The sequence below is a fragment of the Argopecten irradians genome, chromosome 3 (assembly GCF_041381155.1).
Source record: "Argopecten irradians isolate NY chromosome 3, Ai_NY, whole genome shotgun sequence".
Classification (NCBI taxonomy): Eukaryota; Metazoa; Mollusca; class Bivalvia; order Pectinida; family Pectinidae; genus Argopecten; species Argopecten irradians.
Genome location: NC_091136.1, coordinates 47687247 through 47709450, shown reverse-complemented (window position 1 = coordinate 47709450; position 22204 = coordinate 47687247). Strand labels below are relative to the sequence as shown.

The window sequence follows — 22204 nt, the reverse complement described above, 5'->3', positions numbered from 1 at the left end:
TATAAAATTATTCAACCTGTTTATAAATTTCAAATCATATAATCACTCATGTAAGATCCTTTATAAATCCAATGTGTCTACTAGTATTCCTTTTATTTCACAGTACTGGTTATGGAATCATTTAAACACTCTCCACTATTGGACTTTTAGTTGACTAACAAAAAGCAGTTTTCAGATGTTGAATGTAAGTTGGTTATTATCCAAGAACATTGCTTTCTTCCGTCTCCACAACCTAGCATTCACACTTCAATGACAAAGGCTATACATTTAAAGAAAAAAAAATCATCAAAGTTCGCCTTTTGCAGCCCCACCTCAGCCAGGGGCTGAACCAGTCTCATTACTAATAGAATATTAATGCAATCCATTTACATTAAGTATACAGGTGTTTATAGAAAAGAACAAAACATGATCAAGGAATTCAACAATTCTTTATTAAAGAAGTAAAATAAACCATTCTGCCTACAAATATCCAACTATTATGCATCTTCTATATGATAAATCACTATTGGTGATACACCAAAATTAACATGGGAAATATGAGAACCAAAGCTATTGGTGCCACACCAAAATTAACATGGGAAATATAAGAACCAAAGCCAATATTGTTAGAATTGTTAAAAAATTGAGTAAGAGCTATTCCATTAAACATATCTGGTCAATGGATGCCAATAATGCAATTAAAATTGAAATAATGGAAAGCATTGACAAAATAACATTGTAGACTAATTTAATTTACATTATTGTCCTTAAACCAAGGATATAGATCTATTGCGTTTAACTGTTTAATTACTAACAAATACTTAACACTGTCTAACATTAGTACATGTACATTCATATCATAGATGTGTACATTGTCAATTTGAGAATTGCTAATTTAGGTTAACCTAATCTAATATAACCCAGAGGGCGAGAGATAGCAAGGAACTTTAAACAAATCTATTTGAGAAAAATATAAACAGCCCTTATATCCACTTCGCTAGCCAAGGGTATAAGCCGATACTCTTATACCCTTGGCTAGCGAAGTTGCCCTTATATGGGACCAATATGGGACCACAGTACACTATCTTGTGTTAAACTACTAACAAATACTTCAAATTATCTAATACTACATATTTTCAAATTGATATTTGCTTAAAGTGAACAGTCGGGCAAGGATGGCTAAAGTCGGTAAAAATTGTATGAATGTATCCAGTATAATTTCTTATGAAATGGAAAAATAAAATCTCTCGTCAAAATCTGTCTGCGTACAAAGAAATTAATTTAAAGTATGGGAATTCTAAAACGTCCTCCCGGCTCACTATGTCTGTGGTTACATTTCCATGCAGCCTCGCTTTCAATGCTTTCAACTTTTCTTTACTTTAATGGTCAGAATTGGGAAACTAAGCAGAACTTGACCGTCACATTAATATGTGAGAACTTTTGGAAGGACAATGAACGCATTTAGACTGGTTTTCTTTGCCCGACTATTCACTTTAATTAAGTTAAACAACTATGGTAATTTAGCCCAGAGAGATAACCTAGAAATTAAAACAAATCTATTTCAGGAAAATATAACAATGAACCATTTATCACAATCATTTTTACCTTACAGGAAGCAATCAAATGTAACAACAAAATGAAAAATATATCATGCAATCAAACATGAAAATTCTGAAACTCTGGATTATATTTTACTTCAAACAAAAAGCATTGGTGCATTATCTGATATTCAGGGACATGACTGGTATGTTCCTTAATTTATATTAGCTAGATCATATTGTTGAATTTTATAAAAAAAAACAAGAGATCCCAGAGGGATCTTGGCACCCACCAAAGAATGATCTATATCTGACAATGGAAAGATGGATTCTCTACTTTTAGACTTTTTGAAACATACTACACATAAAATTTGAGACAGATCGCTTCAGTACCTTTTGAGAAATAGCAGTAACAAACTTCAACTATCAAAATCCAAGATGGCTCCTTGGTGGCCATCTTGTTGATCAATCGGTCCCAAATCACAATATCCAAATCTAGGGCCCTAGGGGAACCTACATGTGAAATTTGAGAAAGATCCATTCTACTTTAATATTTTCTGAGAAATAGCGATAACAAACTTTGAATATCAAAATCCAAGATGGCTGCCTGGCAGCAATTTTGTTGACTGATCGGTCTAAAATCACAATATGCACAACTAGGGCCCTAGGGGAACCTACATATGAATTTTGAGACAGATCCCTTCAGTATTACCGTATTTTCCGGAGTATAAGCCGCTACTTTTTTACCTGAAAATCGGCAGTGCGGCTTATACATCAGTGCGGCTTATCCGTGGACGAAAACCAAAATCTGACCATGTTTTTGCATGAGTACGTCGTGATTCATGTGTGGAAATCGTTAGTTTTACTCGCCAGTTTTGTTAAGTTATACATCGACCAAATCACTGTAAAAAGTGTTTAAAAGATTAAATATGCTATGAAAATATATAAAGAGAAACAGCGATAACAAACTTTGAATAACAAAATCCAAGATGGCTGCCTGGCGGCCTTCTTGTTGACAGATCGGTACCAAAATGCAATATGCACAACTAGGGCCCTAGGGGAACCTACATATGAAATTTGAGAAAGATCCCTTCAGCACTTTTTGAGAAATAGTGATATCAAACCTTAACTATCAAAATCCAAGATGGCCGCCTGGCGGCCATCTTGTTTTTCCGATCAGCCTCAAAATCTGTATGGCACAACTAGGGACCAAGGGTACCCTCCATGTGAAGTTTGAACAAAATTCCTTCAGTAGTTCTCAAGAAATATCGATAACAAACTTCAACTGCCAAAATCAAAGATGGCTGCCTGGTGGCCATCTTGTTTTTCCGATCAGCCACAAAATCTGTATGGCACAACTATGTACCAAGGGGGCTCTCCATGTGAAGTTTGAACAAAATCACTGCAGTAGTTTTTAAGAAATAGTGATAACAAGCATTGTTTACGGACGGACGACGGACGCAGGGCGATTTGAATAGCACACCATCATCAGATGGTGGGCTAAAAAGTTGTAAAAAGTGTACTTAAAAGAGTTATAAAGATTCAAGTACAAAATGTCCCAATAAATCAAACAATAAAGTAAGGGTAAGTGACAAATATATGAACATTTATCCCTGCCTAATATTATCAAAGAAAAGATCACAACGAAATAGAACAAGGTTAGGTTGTTAACATCTAGGGGTTACTTTCACTGTCATTATATATCCACCCTTGGACTATAACAACAATATATTCATAACCCCTGGGGTATTAAGGATGGTGGTAATCAAGCTTAAGACTTGAGTAGATAGAAAAATCTAAAATTTCAATCTGGTTATTTCTCTGAGTGAGATATTGATGGCCTTTTCTGCTCTAATGAATTTAAGATTAGAACTTTAATACATGACAAGTCTTGTGTATATTGAGAGGCTCTTGAGTAGATTCATCAACTGCAAAAATCGGAAATAACTTATGACAGACATATTGAATTTTAGATCATAAGGAACTACGTATTCTTGATAACAATTAGAAAATGTTTAATGAAAATGAAAAATAATTAAGCAGTAATAATTATTGTTAAAGGGCCACTACCTTTCCGAAACGGCTTTTAATTTTTAAAATGGGAATGTAAAACAAGATCGATAATTTTGTAGAGTCAAAAAAATTATTAACTTACCGTTAATACTACATTTATCATCACCTTCTGAACGATTTGATTAAAATAAATAAAATGTTTATTTTCATAACGCGGGTCATATTATGTTTCCCGCCGTCGTCCTAAATACCGCGCGGTAGTTGACTATCACTGAGCCAGACGGCAAAACAGCGAATTGACTCTCCACTGTTTTCATATATTACGCAGTAAATCTTGCATATGTTTGGTGTCGTAACCTTATTTTAGGTCATCGGTATGCATTTTCTGATGTTATTAATGTTTTTTAAGAAACCTTTATGTTTTACTCCGGCAAGGTAATGGGCCTTTAAGAATACTTTTAAATGAACTTATTTTGGCACAATTACAAAAATTGGTTTTTAATGACTGGTTAGTGGAATGATGAATCCAAGCATTCACAACAGTTACTAAATTAAGTCATTTACTAAGAAAAGGCAATTTACATCATTTTATTATGCAAAATTTCTTGCACAAATTGAGACATATGACCAACCCTAAAATATATGTGCTTATACTATAGTTTGGAAGTCATTTTGAGAATGCCACTGCCACCAAAGTAAGTTTGTTATTTAAACATATGAATATGATGTGAGTATCTCGTCCTATATGCACATTCATGTGCTGGTTATAGTCAACAATAAAAGATAACAAAAAATGTTCAGATTGTACTTCACAATTGTGACATCACCAGGTAAAAATATGAAAAAAAACCCCATTGTACTTATTAAACAAATAAACATAGAAAAATAGTGATTCAAAAATATCAAATTAAATATCCCAAAATTTGAGAACATCACTTATTATCTATCTTTTGACAACAACAGTTTTACCAATACATGTATCACAATTATATGATATGGATTCCAGAAGAAAAAACAACAACAAAAAAACATAGTTATTTTCTATTTGTAAAGTCACTTATCTGGAAATAATATAAAACAATTTAAAATTCACCTTTAATTTAATATTACACCTTATCACTTCACTGGTTTATCACAACCGATATTTGGCTTTTTTCCAGTTATGTACCACATTTAAATCACATGTAGTTATATATATATAAGGAATATTAGGGGTGTAACAATACAAAACACATTATGCTATGCACATGTTATCCAATATGTAATACAATAAAACATTAAATGTTTTATAAATGCTTAGTAATAAAAATACAAAAATGACAACAGCCTCCAAATTCAATTCCCCACCCTGCGTATATCGGTATAAACGTAGCATAGGTTTTCTTAGTAAGTTGGACAGCAACATTTTTTATTGATAAATTATTTATGATGACAAATCTCCATACACAATTCTTCACAGGGTATATATCATTATATAGGTATTCTATGTACAATTTTTCATTTGGTTTGATATTTTAATAATAAAGAAATTCATGAACGCATGTTGGGGAACCAACATTTGTAAATATAATTGCATGTTAAATATTTTCACTGAATCATCGATCACAATATGGAGCATGCACATGTATTTCAGATCAAAATCTATGCATTGTTATATACTTAATTATACCCTTGTGAAATACATACAAAAATATTCTATAGACTTATTTCTTTATTTATATAAACAGATCCTATAAAAACATATAACCAGAATACAATATATTAATAAAATAAAATTGACAAATATATACATTTACAATATAACCGTAAGACAGTATATGTACATTCTATTGTAACATATCTTTGGTAAATATTTCATTGACTATACTGTAACATCTACTGTAAGGTATCAAAATGATGGTTTTACATGTTGTTGTAACATCTACTGTAAGGTATCAAAATGATGGTTTTACATGTTGTTGTGGCCTGTCGTCTAAATAATGTTTTCAAAAGTTACAAAGATAATTCAAGAAAATAAACTGTCGTGAAAAGTTCCAAACAGTAAATCAACAAATTTCAAAATCAGCAACTATACAGAATTTGGTAAAGGAATTATTTGGCTGCATGAGGAATTTAAATTGAATACTGTTCAGTGTGGGAAAATACCATCATCCTTTTTAAATATACAAGGTTACTATGGATACCATAGTTTAACAACTCAATTAAAGACGGATAAACAAATAAACTGAATATAACAAAGCGAAAATTATGTAAAAGTCTTTAACAGGAGCAGAACAATTTTTTTTTTAAAGCAACATGATTCGGACTAGCTACATGTAAAACAATAATGTAACAAAGGGAACCCCCCTGATCTATACATAACGTAACTACACATATTACATGTATAATTTTCTCAATAATCAATCCTTAAAATTATAAAATAGTAAATTAAAACATTAATTGAACGGATAAATCAATTCAAATAAGGAATAACTTGAATGGTTAGCTGGAAAGATCTTATCAAATATAAACATGTTTTAATGCTGAATGTAACAAAATTAGAACTAAGTATTTCAACTTCAATCGCAAACAAAGCAAAAGAATTGTAAATGGAAACATTGACTATAATTGTAAGAGATGAGATTTGAGGTTCATATCTGAGGGCAGTTCATTATCACAAAAGTTTTATTTATCACCAGAAAGCATGAATGAATATTCACTGGCATTAATAACCTTTCAGTCAAATCATTTCTAAGCACAACAGTATACCTGGATATATGTTAATTTTGTTGGGAAAAAAAGATATTTTTGAATATCATAACAAAGTTGCTTTCCATCTTCAAGAGGTAGGTCAAAGGTCATATTGTAAGTGACCTTCTTTTGGTACATTATAAGAATCTGCCTTCACTAGAGGAACCCATAAAAGTAACTCCATTTCAAAGTTCCTCAGAAAATATTAGTATATGTGCATGACAATTAAGCTACTTACATAAAGCTTTCTGCTAAACTTTATCTTTACAAACATGGTAATATCTTTAAACAAAATAAAGAGAAAATGAACATATTCCAAGTTTTGAGGTAAAAATTTCAGACTCCTATTACGTATCTAACCATAGCTGACCTCCTCACCTAGAAACTTCATACTTTCAGAATAAACCATTAATGTGACAGCATTTACTGGAAACGCTCTCATAGCCACCATAGATAGGCCCCGGAAAAATACTGATGGACCTTCTTGCTTGTAGCATGCCAAGGCACAATCTAGGAAACCTTTATAGTGCTTACTATCACAGTCAGCCTGTAGACGACTCTTCACTACATCAAATGGCATAATAGCCATCCAACTCAGCACACCAGCAATACCGCCCGCAAAGAAATTTTGCACAGCAGCAGGTATAAAGGGCAGCTTTATTGATCCATTGAACGTTAAGAACTCAAAGGTTAGGAAATAGATACCATTGGCTGGAACGTCCCTGATACACTGAGTTGGTAGACCTCGATACATACCGCGTAAACCATGGACTCGAAGAATGTGAGCAGCACCCTCCATGGGACCCTTGTAAAAGGTGGCTACAATAGAGAAGAAAATTCCTCTTACACCACTCATTTATTTTAATTTTATTTGATATCCATGGTCAGCATTGCAATAAAATATTACTTAAGTGTAATCCAATATTGGTATGAAGATAAGATGAGGTTCAGATATTGTATTGCTCGTTTAGAAAGTGATTATCTATCTAGACCTTCAAACATATTTACAATTTACTTATGTTTAGGATACAAACTCTCTAGTCGACAGACATAAGTTAATATTATGCCTTTTTTCATGACGATTCTTAACTATTTGGTGAATATTTCATAGTTCAGGACAAGAAGCATTTCAAATGACCTATATAAGGTCCAAACCTGTACGTGGTCAGAGGGAGTACAGAAATTTCTTCAAAGCAAAATATTGCTCCATACACACCCAAATCAACCGTTTGAAGCTAGGTTTTCCTATAGGTACATGAGTTAGGTGAAAACTAATAGATTTGTACCTCCTTGGATGTTCCCATGAGGAATCTGTGACTGTAAAACGACCTTAATGACCTCTGCAGGGCATGCTGGGATCAACTGCACCACCCCTCCAAGGCAACCGGAAACCAATATCTTGAGGTAGGGAGGTGTGCTATTGTCTTCTTTATTTCCACCGAGTAATTTCAGTGAGTATCCATACACTCCGAAGTAGACCGAGTTGATAACTCCAGCGGAAAACATGGGCCAGGATAAGCCACGGAAAAACCCTTTAGACTGTAAAAATAAGTGAATGAATATTGTTTTAAAATTTGATAATGGTTACACGATGTAACAATAATAACAAGAGGCCCAGAGGGCCTGTATCACTCACCTGGTTTTTTTTAAGTCACCTGAGACAAAGTCTCAAGTGACCTATTCTAATCGCCTTTTGTCCGTCGTCGTGCGTTGTATGTCCGTAAACAATTTACATTTTCGTCTTCTTCTCCAAAACTGCTGAAGCAATTTCAATGAAATTTTGCACAAACCTTCTAAGGCATAAGGCCAATCAAAATTGTGAAATATATGGTCCCCTACCCCCCCGGGGGCTGTGGGAGGAGCCAAAAGGGGTAAAATTGAGTAAAATTTCAAAAATCTTCTTCTCTACTCACAGATGTGGTAGAATCAAATACTTTTCATAGATAGAAAGGTCTTAAGGTCCTTTACAAAAATTGAGAATTATATGACCCTTGTGTCTCTAGTTTCCCCCTGGGGAGGGGGTTAAGTTTACTATAGCTTATATTGGGAAAACACATTTTTGCGCATTATTTGGTCATTTGTAATAGGAAATGAGTCAAATGTTGTCAGAATTATCAGTATGAGATGGCCATTTAATCCTATTAACAAATTTTTTTATGACTGACCCCCAGGGGCCTTAGGGGCGGGGTCAAAAGGGGTCAAATAGGCTAAAACTTCAAAAATCTTCTTCAAAAATTCTGGAAATGGTAGAATCAAATACTTAAATACATAAATAGAAAGGTCTTAAGGTCCTTTACAAAAATTGTGAATTATATGACCCTGGGGTCTCCTGTATCCCCTTGGGGAGGGGGTCAAGTTTACTATAGTTTATATAGGTAAAACACATTAATGAGCATTTTTTGCTCAATTTTCATAGGAAATGAGTCAAACTTGGTTAGAATTATTAGCCTGAGATAGCATTTTAATATCATATCCACATTGGTCCTGGCCGACCCCCTGGGAGCAGAGGGAGGGGCAAGAAAAGGGTCAAATAGGCTAAAACTTCAAAAATCTTCTAAAATTCTAGATATAGTAGAATCAAATAATTATAGATGGAAAGGTCTTAAGGTGTTTTATAAAAATTGTGAATTGTATGACCTTGGGGTCTCACGTTACCCCCTGGGGAGGGGTCAAGTTTACTTTAGTTGATATTGGAAAATATTTGTGAACATTAATTGCCCAACTTTCGTAGGAAATTAGTCAAACTTGATTAGAATTATTAGCCTAAGATATAGCATTTTAAACATTCATATCTGTCCTCGATGACCCCCTAGGGGACCAGAGGAGCAGGACCAAACAGGGTCAAAATGATTAAAATTTGAAAAAATACCTCTAATTTCACAGGTTTGATGGAAGCAAATACTCTTCATAGTCTAAAAGGTCAAATTTATAAAATACTGACCAACTTCAAGGCCCAGCATTTTGTGTTTATATGTCTTTAATTTGTTTCATTATTTGTTTCATTATATATTCTAACTCAGGTGACCGTTAAGGCCCATGGGCCTCTTGTTTAGTAATTATCACAAAGACTCTTATAATTTGAAAAATTAGCAAAATTGACTCCAAAAGATTAATTTTGAATCACAACCACATAATGATGCTATTGATACCATACAAATATGTTATCCAATACATAGCTTCAGAGTGGAAGTAATTTATATGAAAATAGCCTAATTGACCTTTTTGGCCCCTTGTCTATTGCCGTCTAAGGCCCCGGGGGTCAGCCAGCTATCATTTGTACAATTTCAAATCCCAACCCTATAAGGATGCTACCATTGTATTATGAGTGCTTGTCCATGCTTTGTTGCAGAGAAAAAGTCGTTTATATGGAAATAACTAACTAAAATCCCCACCCTTCAGGTCCCCAGGGGGTCAGCCCTATCATTTGCACAATTTTGAATCCAAACCTTATAAGGATGTTACCATTGCATTATGAGCCTAATCCCATGTTTAGTAGCAGAGAAGAAGTCATTTATATGGAAATAGCCAAATTGACCCCTTTTGAACCCGCCCCTCAGGTCCCCGGGGGGTCAGCCCTATCATTTGCAAAATTTTGAATCCCCACTCTATAAGGATGCTACCTTTGCATTATTGGTGCTATCCCATGATTAGTAGTAAAGAAGAAGTCATTTATATGGAAATAGCCAAATTGACCCCTTTTGACCCTGCCCCTCATTCCCCCGGGGGGGTTAGCCCCATCATTTGCACAATTTTGAATCCCCACCCAATAAGGATGCTACCTTTGCATTATGGGTGCTATCCCATGTTTGGTTGCAGAGAAGAAGTCATTTATATGGAAATAGCCAAATTGACCCTTTTGGCCCCGCCCCTCAGGCCCCTGGGGGTCAGCCCCATCATTTGTACAATTTTCAGTAAGTAGCCCATAAGGATGCTACCAGTCAAATTTTGTTGAAATCCGACCAGCGGTTATGGTGAAGAAGTTGATTGTTGACAGACGTCGGGGTATCCCATAAGCTCATCTCGGTCCTTCGGACCAGGTGAGCTGATAATAATAATAATAGACTTGATTACATGTTGATCTCAGCAGCTCAACTTACACATGGTCAAGATAAAAATATACAGTATATACAAGATTATTGAGGTATTAATTAACCTTTCATTATATACAGATGATGCATGCCAATATGAAACATGGGTGAATTATCAGTAAAACTTTGAAGGTAGCTGTCCATGTAACATTTTCATTTGAAAAGTAAAACATGTTTAAAACGGACATTCTTACAGCGAATTCATGATTATAACATAGCAATTTTATTTCCACTTTTTCTAGAATATGTGTGTATAACAAGTTGATTTTGTTGGTCCCCAGAGGTTCACTAAACGGTGTTTTACTGTATATTCCGTTGGAAAATGGTTACAGTGTTTTTCTTTCAAACTGCAATAAAACAAAGATCCTTATTTTCAATGCTACTTAGAGGATCTGACAACATCACATACACGTTTATATTCCAATGGCCTTGACACCGGAGCTCTCAAGGTCATTATGTAACTATCACCAGGATGAAGTAATTTCATCCCAACATGCAGGTAACAATAGGCTATATGGAATGAAAAGTCATCCACATAAGTTTGATTGGTTATTCACATAACAGAATAAGGAAGGTCTTCATTTTAACCAGACAGCATTTCTGGCTAATCACATCTGAAAACTAAAATATACTAAGCAATGAATTGTCATCAAATTAAGTACCGGTAATGCTTTGTTATCAGCCAATTCATTTTCATTTCCCTACTTACCAGCTTTTGCTTCTTCACTGTAGACACACAATCTAGTAATGACTTGTACTTGTTCTCAGCTGACTGGACTTGTAATTGAACCTGTAGTTATCAAATGTAATGTAAAAATCAGTAACGTTTCCCTTTCTATTCAATTTCATATGAATAATTTCTGTTCAAGCCCTCCACCTTTGGGTCACAAGTTTGAATCCCAAGTGCCAGGGGTAGTTGCCAGGTACTGACTGCTGTTTTTGGTAAATTCAAAGTAACGGATGATTTTACTGTTGGCATTTAGAGCAAACAAACAATTGCAATTTGTTTAATTCTTCAGTAATATTTAATATATAGAGGATCTTACATAAGTGGCTATGTAATTTATCAAATTTATTAAACACTTTCAATCATTTGACAGCCTTTAGGTTAGTAAAAGATTATATTTATCACATAATTAGTATTTATGGAAATAAAGACAAAATTTTCAATTCTATTTTTGCATCAATATGATGTCTTTAGAACAAGCATTATTACGTGTGTGTCTTACGATATTTATGACATGGCAATTATGTGATTAAATTTTTCATTTTAGTTATGGATCTACTTACCTTTACAGTATCAAAAGGGTGGCCAGCAATAACTCCCACAGACCCTATAGGACAGTAAAGGTCAAGGTCAATATCATTTGACAAACTTCAAGTCATCATGATCATCTTCAGCAATAGAATTAATATCAGCTAAAATTTGAGACAACTGTCTGGCAGATATTTTGCTTTCTTCAAAACAATTAATGCACAACTATCAACAACAAAAATTATCTCCATAGATATATTACAGATTATCATTGATAAAATCAAACATACAAATACCAATAATAGAGATATAATGCAGAATATTGTTTTCAAATGACTGATACATTAGGTTATATCTGGTTTCTGAGTTAATATATGGAAGTATGTGTTGAGAGTTTAGTGGTATTAGACATAGTATAAGTTCCATTATAACTAATAATATTATATATATCATAATATATTATTATTATATTTGTATTAGAGTGGTTGACCTTTAGCTGCTACTGCTACCCAAACAGATATACAGCATAGGGCTGGGTCAATATATCAAGATACCGGTACGTTTCGGTTTTCAGCAGTGTATCGATTATCGATACATAAACATTCTATATATCACTGTATTGTTTTAACTACTAAACATCTCGGTTTCATTTACAAATGGGAAATTCCTGTCCAAATGTATTCTAAAACATCATTCAAATAAGAACATTTCGATCATTAAGTGTTAAGCATCTATTAGAAATGCCATTTCTGCAATTCATAACTAAGAATAAAAATTGAGCTTTTTTAACACACACAATAAACAAATCAACTATTTTTTAGCTTTTTGTCAGGGTTCATCAATATTGTCTTTTATTGTGACAATTTTCAGTGTATTGTCAATAACTATCGTATCATTTTAACCCTTCCAATATCCAGTCCTAATGCAGTAGTAGATATGTTAGAGATTACACATGGTATATACACTTGTTCAAGTATGCAAATGTTTGTGTCTTCCATCATTTTAAACTATATATGTAAAACAATGATCCAGTATGCTAAAAAGTGCTTGATATTCTATAAACCTGTTCAAATATACTATTTCTCACTATACCGTTATGTTTACAGGAAAAACAGGGTAGAAGTCACAATTTATTGTTATTAGTACCAGGTAATACTATAGAAATTCATCTGTGACAAAAATCTGCCACTTCAATCACAGATCTGTAAAACTACTTTAACACAAGAAATTCACAGATGAGGATGTGTCACCTGCATAACAGTTTAAGACATCATAAAAAATAGTTATTTACAGTTGAAAATATCGTTAGTAACTAAGTGAAGTTATCAAGTCCCGTAACTCTTGCAAATATTGACAGATTTTGACCAGTATCAAACCCATCTGAGATCTCATTGATATAAGGCAATATACATAATTTGGTTGAATTCGGAAAATAAATACAAAAGTTATTGAGCGGAAACCAAGAAATAACTGTTTTGATAATTTTAAAGTCCCGTAACTCTTGCAAATATTGACTGATTTTGACCAGTATCAAACCCATCTGAGATCTCATTGATATAAAGCAATATACATAATTTGGTTGAAATCAGAAAATAAATACAAAAGTTATCGAGCGGAAACCAAGAAATAACTTTTTAGATGATTCAAAAGTCCTGTAACTCTTGCAAATATTGACAGATTTTGGCCAGTATCAAATCCATCTGAGATCTCATTGATATAAAACAAGAGCTGTTGGAGAACAGCAAAGCTCGCCTATTCAGAAGAAGTTGATGTTCAAGTATTTACTATTTAAACATGGAAATATGACAAATTAACAGACTCAAAAAAAACCTAAAGGGCCCCAAATTGGTTGTATTATCACGTTCAGCATCCATACACATTAGGAAAATAAAATCATAAACATTTATGATGACTTATGCTTAAACAATTGACAAAATAGAAACTTGCTCAAAAACTTTAACATGGAAATATGACAAATTAACAGACTCAAAAAAAACCTAAAGGGCCCCAAATTGGTTGTATTATCACGTTCAGCATCCATACACATTAGGAAAATAAAATCATAAACATTTATCATGAATTAAGCTTAAACAATAGACAAAATAGAAACTTGCTCAAAAACTTTAACATGGAAATATGACAAATTAACAGACTCAAAAAAAACCTAAAGGGCCCCAAATTGGTTGTATTATCACGTTCAGCATCCATACACATTAGGAAAATAAAGTCATAAACATTTATCATGAATTAAGCTTAAACAATAGACAAAATAAAAACTTGCTCAAAAACTTTAACGTGGAAATGTGACAAATTAACAGACTCAAAAAACCCCTAAAGGGCCCCAAATTGGTTGTATTATCACGTTCAGCATCCATACACATTAGGAAAATAAAATCATAAACATTTACGATGACTTAAGCTTAAACAATTGACGAAATTGGACGCCAATTGGACGCCAACGCTGACGCCGACGCTGGGGTGACAACATTAGCTCCCCCTATTCTTCGAATAGGCGAGCTAAAAATATACAACATTTGGTTAAAATCAGATAATAAATAATAAAGTGATCGCACAGAAACCAAAAAATTGTCTATTTTGATGATTTTAAAGACCCAAAACTCTTGTAAATATTAACAGATTTTCACTAGGATATAAAGCAACACACCAAATTTGGTTGAAATTGAACAATAAATTCTAAAGTTATCGAGGAGAAACCATGGATTTATCTGTTCTGACAATTTTAAAAGTCACCTAATTCTTGCAAATATTGATGGATTTTAGCCAGTATCAAACTCATCTGAAATCTCATTGATATGAAGCAATATACCATGTTTGGTTGAAATTGGAAAATAAATACTTAAGTTATCGCACGGAACCGTTTTCCATACACTGATGCAGAAGCAGACACTGACGCTGACATAGTGATACCTATGTGTCGCACTTGTGTTGCAGGCGACACAATAAACTAAAGATCTGTCACTCAGATCTGTCAAACTAGTAACTAAGCAACAAAATGTTGTCACACAGATCTATAAAACTACATAGATGTACTCGATGATATGTCACTCTGATCTCTCAAACGGCACAACAAAAATTTGCATAAACATAAAGATCTGCCACTCAGATTACAGATCTGTAAAACTACTGTGACATAAAGATCTGTAAAACTACTGTCACATACTGTAAAACTACATAAAGATCTGTCACTTAGATCAGATCTGTAAAACTACTGTGACATAAAGATCTGTAAAACTACTGTCACATAAAGATCTGTAAAAATACATAGATCTGTCACTCAGATCACAGATCTGTAAAACTACTGTCACATAAAGATCTGTAAAACTACATAGATCTGTCACTCAGATCACAGATCTGTAAAACTACTGTCACATAAAGATCTGTAAAACCACTGTCACATAAAGATCTGTAAAACCACTGTCACATAAAGATCTGTAAAACTACTGTCTGTCACATAAAGATCTGTAAAACCACTGTCACATAAAGATCTGTAAAACCACTGTCACATAAAGATCTGTAAAACTACATAGATCTGTCACTCATATCACAGATCTGTAAAATTACTGTCACATAAAGATCTGTATAACTACTGTCACATAAAGATCTGTAAAACTACTGTCACATAAAGATCTATCAAATCACATACTGTTAAGATCTGTAAAACTATTGTGACATAAAGATCTGTCAAATCACATACTGTAAAACTACATAAAGATCTGTTAAAGATCTGTCACTTAGATCAGATCTGTAAAACTACTGTCACATAAAGATCTGTAAAACTACTGTCACATAAAGATCTGTAAAACTACATAGATCTGTCACTCAGATCACAGATCTGTAAAACTACATAAAGATTTGTCACTCAGATCTGTAAAACTACTGTAATATTAAGATCTGTGACTTTGCCCAGTATTTACTACCTGCTATAGCTCCAGCTATGTAGTCATTCCGGACATAGGAAGATTCCTTTTCCATCCTGAATGTTTGGTCAATGTGATAAACGGTCTGTAATCCCTTTAGGAAATATAGATTCATGTCACATCTTTACAAGTTTTTAATTTAAAGTTAAGTAGAATGAATGGTGATACTGAAAGTTGGATGAGCTATGAGAATGAAAGGACATGAACACAGAATCTCTGATGTGCTGTCCTTCCCTTATTATGGTGATCGAGGGCATAAAAACTTCTCATAGGTCAAATAATATGTCAATTAGGAACCAAGTTTTTGCTGGTGAAGGAACATGTATTATAATTTTAATTGCTATGCTGATTAACCTTAGTTGATTATAAAGTGTATATGATAGTAGAGTATGTTCAAAATAGCAGTAATTTATATGTACAAAGCAAATTATGAAAGCAACTATGAAATATCAAAAAGCAAATGAAAGTTAACTATATGTAAAATAACTAAAAGCAAATGAAGCAAACTATGAAATAACAAAATGCAAATGAAAGTATTTAACTATATATGAGATAACAAACAACAAATGAAAGCAACTATAAAATAACATAAAGAAAAATAACAGTGGTTTGATGACTCTATGTGTACGCATAACATTTGATATGTTTAAAGAACTGAATATGAGTACACACTGATTGATGTTTCTATCTAATTATTTTACTTTGATAAACACTTCTTCATGTGCATTTTACTTTGGTTAAATAAAGCAGTTAAGAATGAGATCAAGATAATATACAAAATTTTTAAAATCCTTGTAATAAATATATGACATGCATTCCAATCATTAGACAATTGATTAAAAATATCAGAAAGTTTTGAATCTATTTTGTTTATGAAATTAATATTTCCTTGTAAAATATCCTTTAACATATAGTTCAGTGTAACTTCAAATACCTTCGATCTTCTTTGTACATTCCAGGCCCAAAGAGATCTACCTAGCTGTCCTGGAAGCAAAATAAAACACAAAATATTTACTTTAATATGCTTCAAAAAAAAACCTGTGTCATAAATGTCAAATATAAACCGAGAACATTTTACTTTTTATGGGTGAAAATGTATTTCCAATGTAGCTGGGTTTATATTGAAACCAAAGAACCATGGTGGCTAAGTGGTAAAGATGTCCCATCATATTACCACTCGCCCTCCACCTCTGGGATGCGAGTTTGAATCTAAACAACATGGATCCTGTTTTGATCTTACTCCTGAAATAAAAGAATTTAAGAAAATTACTTTGATATGTGCTGAGTTTGTTAAGCCATCGATGCCATCAGTTGGATGAAGAACCTACCAAGTAAAGGAGTGTGTTGTGTTGTGAATCATATCATATGAACATCTGCCGAATCACTGGTTGTATACTAACACCACTAATTTGTTTTTAGCTGTGCAGATGTTACCAGGAAACCTATTTATTGTAACATTATATAGAACTCTTAACACACAATAAGTAACAAATCAGCTTATACAGCACAAATTTGCAACAGATATGGCCGGTCATAAAAGTTGGTCATCTTGTTTATGAAAGTTAAGAGTAACTCTGAAGCTTTTGAAGAGATTATGGAGGAATATAAAGGCCATTGGAGGAAAGGCATTATGCAAGATAGCATCCAGAGAGCATAAGAAATTTTTCAATTTCAAATGAAGACAAATCAAATCACATCAACCAATTGCACAAATTTCTTATTCACAGCTAAATGGTCTTCTATGCTATACTGGCAATTGTCAGACGAATAAAAATCTTCAAGAAAATAATGTGTACATCTTTGCATCAGGGCAGAAAGAATTTCATACCGGTAATTCCAAGGGTGTATTGAAACACAAAGTGATATGTCATCATCTAGACCATTAAAGAGTCCACAATTTAAGTATGGAAACCCTTTAGCTTCTAAATAAAGTGTTTTTGGCTGGACCCCATCAATGTATGTATAAGGAACAATACACATCACTAACTGGTCCAAGACACATTCCAGTCCACATTAATGGAATGTCAAGTGACATCAAGCTTTAATTTAATATTCCAAAATGAATATGACAGACATCACTTCATTGTGGCAAGCATTGGAGAAAGGGGAAGGGGCCAAAGGGAAAGTTACTGAATGCACAATTTCTGTAATGCTCTAGTTCGGTGAAAATGAAGAACCTGCAGATTAATAGAGGATCAGAGAAGTAACAAGCACTTGATCATTAAGAGACAGTGAAATGGACAAGAAATTCAAACCCAAGTGTACAGCTGTATCTATAAAATTCCTGGTACTAATCTATCAGAAGAGATTATGATATTAATAATACTGATCCATAATAGATGAAACTTTGAACAGTTCCTCAGCAAAAATTCTCCACAAGGGTAGCATTTGGCAACCACCTACCGGTATTTGCCTCCTTCAGTCTATCAGGTAATTATGTATATGTATAAGTCTGAATATCTCTCAAACAATATCAGAAGACTATAGGTCCAAGTAGGACACAGTGCTATTGACCAAACTGAAATATCAGTGAAGTTTAAAGTTGAGTTATCCAATATATGGACTTCTACTTTGTTTGACATAGCTTCTTACAATAGAGGTGTCGGAAAGAGTCAACTGCAGTTGCCAGTGCTTACTTTACATCTCATCCCCCTACAGCTCCAAATTGTATCACTGATTGAGGACTATAAGGTGGAGCAAAAGCATGAGAATTCAGAAGTCAATTGCAAAAGAATTCAGACACAGCACATGGTGCAATGGAATTCAATTGCAAAAGAATTCAGACACAGCACATGGTGCAATGGAATTCAGACATAGCACACTGTGCATTAAAATTCAGACAAAGCACACTATGCAATTGAATTCAGACATGACAAACTGTGCAACAGAATTCAGACACAGTAAACTGTTCAATACACTACATTGTGCAATAGAATTCAGACACACCACACTGTGCAATAGAATTCAGACACAATGATTCAGACACACTGTGCAATAGAATTAAGACACAGCACACTGTGCAAAAATAATTAAGACACAGCACACTGTGCAATAGAATTATGACACAGCACACTATGCAATAAAATCCACAGACACAGCACACTATGCAATATAATTCAGACAGAGCGCACTGTGCAATATAATTCAGACAGAGCACACTGTGCAACATTATTTAGACACAGCTTTAGACACAGCACACTGTGCAATAAAATTCAGTCACAGCACACTGTACAATAGAAGAGCAAAATGACAAATAATTTGCACATCATAAATGTCTCCATTGAACAAGGGTGGTACAGATGGCACTGTGACTAACAGAATGAACGACATTCCTTTGGAGGGGAAAAACAAAGAAGCCAAAATCCAATCGGTGTGTATTTATCTTCTTTGTGTCAGGTTGAGAGAGAGTGCATATTTCAACAGTCGATCACTATTGACGCATCAAAATGCAGGTTCACATCTTGAACATGATTTTAAGTTCAAGAAGCGGAATTTTGTTTTTCAAAATTTATTTACCATATATTTCAAGCAACTCAAATGAAATATAGTCTTGTATTGTATCATATCAACATTGATGTATCAAATATTGTCTGGTGAGGAAAGAATTGCAATATGTATTATGATGAAGCATTGTACTGCTAATTTCTTGGACCTTACATCCTACACATCTCTAACAAGTTTCAACTCAAATGCAACTGTATTTTTCAAGATGGCTGCTGTCAGGTAACCTGCTTCAGATTTGTGACTGACTGACCCAAAAAATAACAACAATTGGTCAAGACCATTTCCAAATCATTCCAGACAAGTTTCAGCTTAATCCCACCGCAGATGAAACTTGAGATGCAGTTCAAATATGAAAACTTTATATAAAGCCCATGGTAAACTACAAAACACAAAGCATAACAGTATAGTTCTAAACAAAACAAGGACATAGTCATTCAGATCCCCCGCCAATGGAGATATCAAAGCTGAATTAAGTTTGATTGTGGAGACTTATGTGTATGAAAAAAAACAGGAAAAAGGAAGTTGAGCTAAAGAACGATGGAGTATAATTCAAGTAGAGCGGGGCTGCAATTGTTGAATCAGGTATACAGCCTTGACATTTATATTAGACTATATACACAAAGATGGGTGGAGTTTTGCAAAGTAACATTTACCATTTACCATGATATTTTCAGCAATGTTTCCATGGTAACGGAAAAAGTGCAAAAAATGAAAACCTAAAAATAGCAAAAGGTACTACTAGACCATAAAAAGAATGTGTCTATGAAGTTTCGTGGAAATATCTCTGCTGGTTTTAGAGTTATGCTCCGGAAATGAACCTGCTACAAAAATATGATATTTTCAGCAATATTTCTATGGTTACAGAAAAAAGCACAAAAAGTGAAAACCTAAAAATAGCAAAAGGCACTACTAGACCATAAGAACAATGTGTCTATGAAGTTTCATGGAAATATCTCTACTGGTTTTAGAGTTGTGCTCCGGAAACGATTCTTACACAAAAATCTGCCATTTTCAGCAATGTTTCCATGGTTACAGAAAAAAGTACAAAAAGTGAAAACCTTAAAATAGCAAAAGGCACTACTAGACCATAAGACTAATGTGCCTATGGAGTTCCGTGCATATATCTCAACCGGTTTTCCAGTAATGCTGCGGAAACGAACCTGGTACAAAAATATGATATTTTCAGCAATGTTTCCATGGTTACGGAAAAAGTGCAAAAAATGAAAACCTAAAAATAGCAAAAGGCACTACTAGACCATAAGAACAATGTGTCTATAAAGTTTCATGGAAATATCTCTGCTGGTTTTAGAGTTGTGCTCCGGAAACGATTCTTACACAAAAATCTGCCATTTTCAGCAATGTTTCCATGGTTACAGAAAAAAGTACAAAAAGTGAAAACCTTGAAATAGCAAAAGGCACTACTAGACCATAGGACCAATGTGTCTATGAAGTTTCGTGGAAATATCTCTTCTGGTTTTAGAGTTATGCTCCGGAAACGAACCTGGTACAAAAATATGATATTTTCAGCAATGTTTCCATGGTTACGGGAAAAAAGCAAAAAATGAAAACCTAAAAATAGCAAAAGGCACTACTAGACCATAAGACCAATGTGTGTATGAAGAAATACGTGGAAATATCTCAACTGGTTTTAGAGTTATGCTCCGGAAACCATTCGTACGGACGGACGGACGGACAGACGGAACCCATTTGTATATCCCCTGCCAACTTCGTTGGGCGGGGGATAATAAACTAACTTAAGTACAACACATTATGATGTCATTGTTAGAAATACAGTTTGAAAAAAATTGAGACGACGTAGTTGTCATAATTTATATAATACTATTTGTATGCAAATATATAGTCTCCCCGCATTGCAAAGAACATATATAATTATATATATAATAAAATGAAATGATGAATATCAAAGTTTCTTGTATTTAAGCATAAGCGCTTTCCTTTAACTCTTTAGGTCAACTCATTTTTCTAAATCAAAACCAGACAATGTTATCTTTTTCATATTATATATATATCAACAAATATTTCAACAATAAACATACATACCTTGGAATGATTTTGAACTTTACATTGCAAGTGTACACTCCCAAACATCTTTGCAGCTGTTTCTATTTTTAAGAGATCTGCAAAATTTAATGTGTAAGTTACAGGTCTAATACAAAACTAATATTCATAGATCTGTCCGCGCATTAATCAGTTTGTTCCGCATATATTTAATATTAGATCTCTGTGTTAACTTTAATGTGTAGAAAAAGGAGACAAATTCGTTGTGATACAAAGTCTGACCAGGTGATAGACAATTCATATTGCAAATGTAGTATTTAGTCCTGGCAGTTCAGAGTTCTACAGCTCTAGGTGTCAGCTGTATATGTAAGCTTACATTGCAAAAATTGAAGGGTGAAAAATCAACTGCATCAGCACAAAACTGTATTATAACCCTTTTAAATGCCAGGCAATGTTATTGATGTCCTTACTTAAATCAGAAAAAAAGTAAAATAATCCGTTATGTAGATACATCTACTCTTTGCATTTATTATACATTCGGTTTGTAGATACATCTACTCTTTGCATTTATTATACATTCGGACATGTGCAAGTCTAAACAGAGCCTACTTTCACTTTCACAAAAGCAGCTAGGCCTAATTTGATCAAGGACAAAGATAACATTTTAGATAGAAATGTTTAGACTTCTCTAAATAGACATTCTCCATTTAATCTTCACTTAAATATTTTACTCATCTAATAGCTTTTAGAAAGGTTTAGTGTGTAAAAAAAATATTGGATACAGATTGACATAACGTGGATCGGAAGCGCCCCCTGTCAGCTATTTAACATGAATTCCCCGGATGTTGTTTTCGCAGACAATTTTCCAAATGTCATCAGTGGAGTAACGGTAACCCCTCTTCAGTTTAAAGAGCCGTGTGTGTAATCATGAACTTATATCAATATATGAACGATAAGGAATAAAATTTTCGATGATTACATGAAAAGAGTTAAGAATTGCATGTGAAAATGGAAATGTTATTTGCGTGTGTTCCTACTGTTGAATCATGTGTTTCCGCCATTGCATGGCTTTATGCGCATGCGCACCGACGGAAGTATGGGTAATTTCTATCGCCCACGTGATAATCAACCAATCGTAAT

The 22204-nt window shown here is 33.7% G+C and overlaps 1 protein-coding gene across 3 annotated transcripts; it reads right to left on the bottom strand.

Moving 5' to 3' along the window:
- Nucleotides 1-5449: 5449 nt before the first annotated feature.
- Nucleotides 5450-22133, bottom strand: LOC138318856 (solute carrier family 25 member 45-like). Of its 3 annotated transcripts, none has more exons than XM_069261618.1 (8): nucleotides 22044-22133; nucleotides 21107-21183; nucleotides 16476-16525; nucleotides 15542-15635; nucleotides 11639-11682; nucleotides 11058-11138; nucleotides 7547-7799; nucleotides 5450-7079 (listed from the first exon to the last, which is right to left on the bottom strand). In XM_069261618.1, exons 4-8 carry the CDS (start codon nucleotides 15594-15596, stop codon nucleotides 6616-6618), a joined length of 897 nt encoding a protein of 298 aa, XP_069117719.1. In that variant the 5' UTR covers nucleotides 15597-15635; nucleotides 16476-16525; nucleotides 21107-21183; nucleotides 22044-22133; the 3' UTR covers nucleotides 5450-6615. The 3 variants fall into 3 exon arrangements, with proteins under 3 accessions (XP_069117719.1, XP_069117718.1, XP_069117720.1); XM_069261617.1 differs by having other exon boundaries at nucleotides 22102-22131; XM_069261619.1 differs by lacking the exon at nucleotides 22044-22133 and adding an exon at nucleotides 21441-21599.
- Between the last annotated feature and the right edge of the window lie 71 nt (nucleotides 22134-22204).

What these genes read in the sequence shown, in the direction of transcription:
- LOC138318856 (XM_069261618.1), bottom strand. Translation starts at nt 15,596, where the DNA reads ATGGAAAAGGAATCTTCCTATGTCCGGAATGACTACATAGCTGGAGCT. An exon ending in CATAGCTGGAGCTATAGCAG is followed by an intron (nt 11,683 to 15,541) that starts GTAGTAAATACT and finishes ACTGTCCTATAG; the next exon opens with GGTCTGTGGGAGTTATTGCT. An exon ending in TCATGGGAACATCCAAGGAG is followed by an intron (nt 7,080 to 7,546) that starts GTACAAATCTAT and finishes TCTCTATTGTAG; the next exon opens with CCACCTTTTACAAGGGTCCC.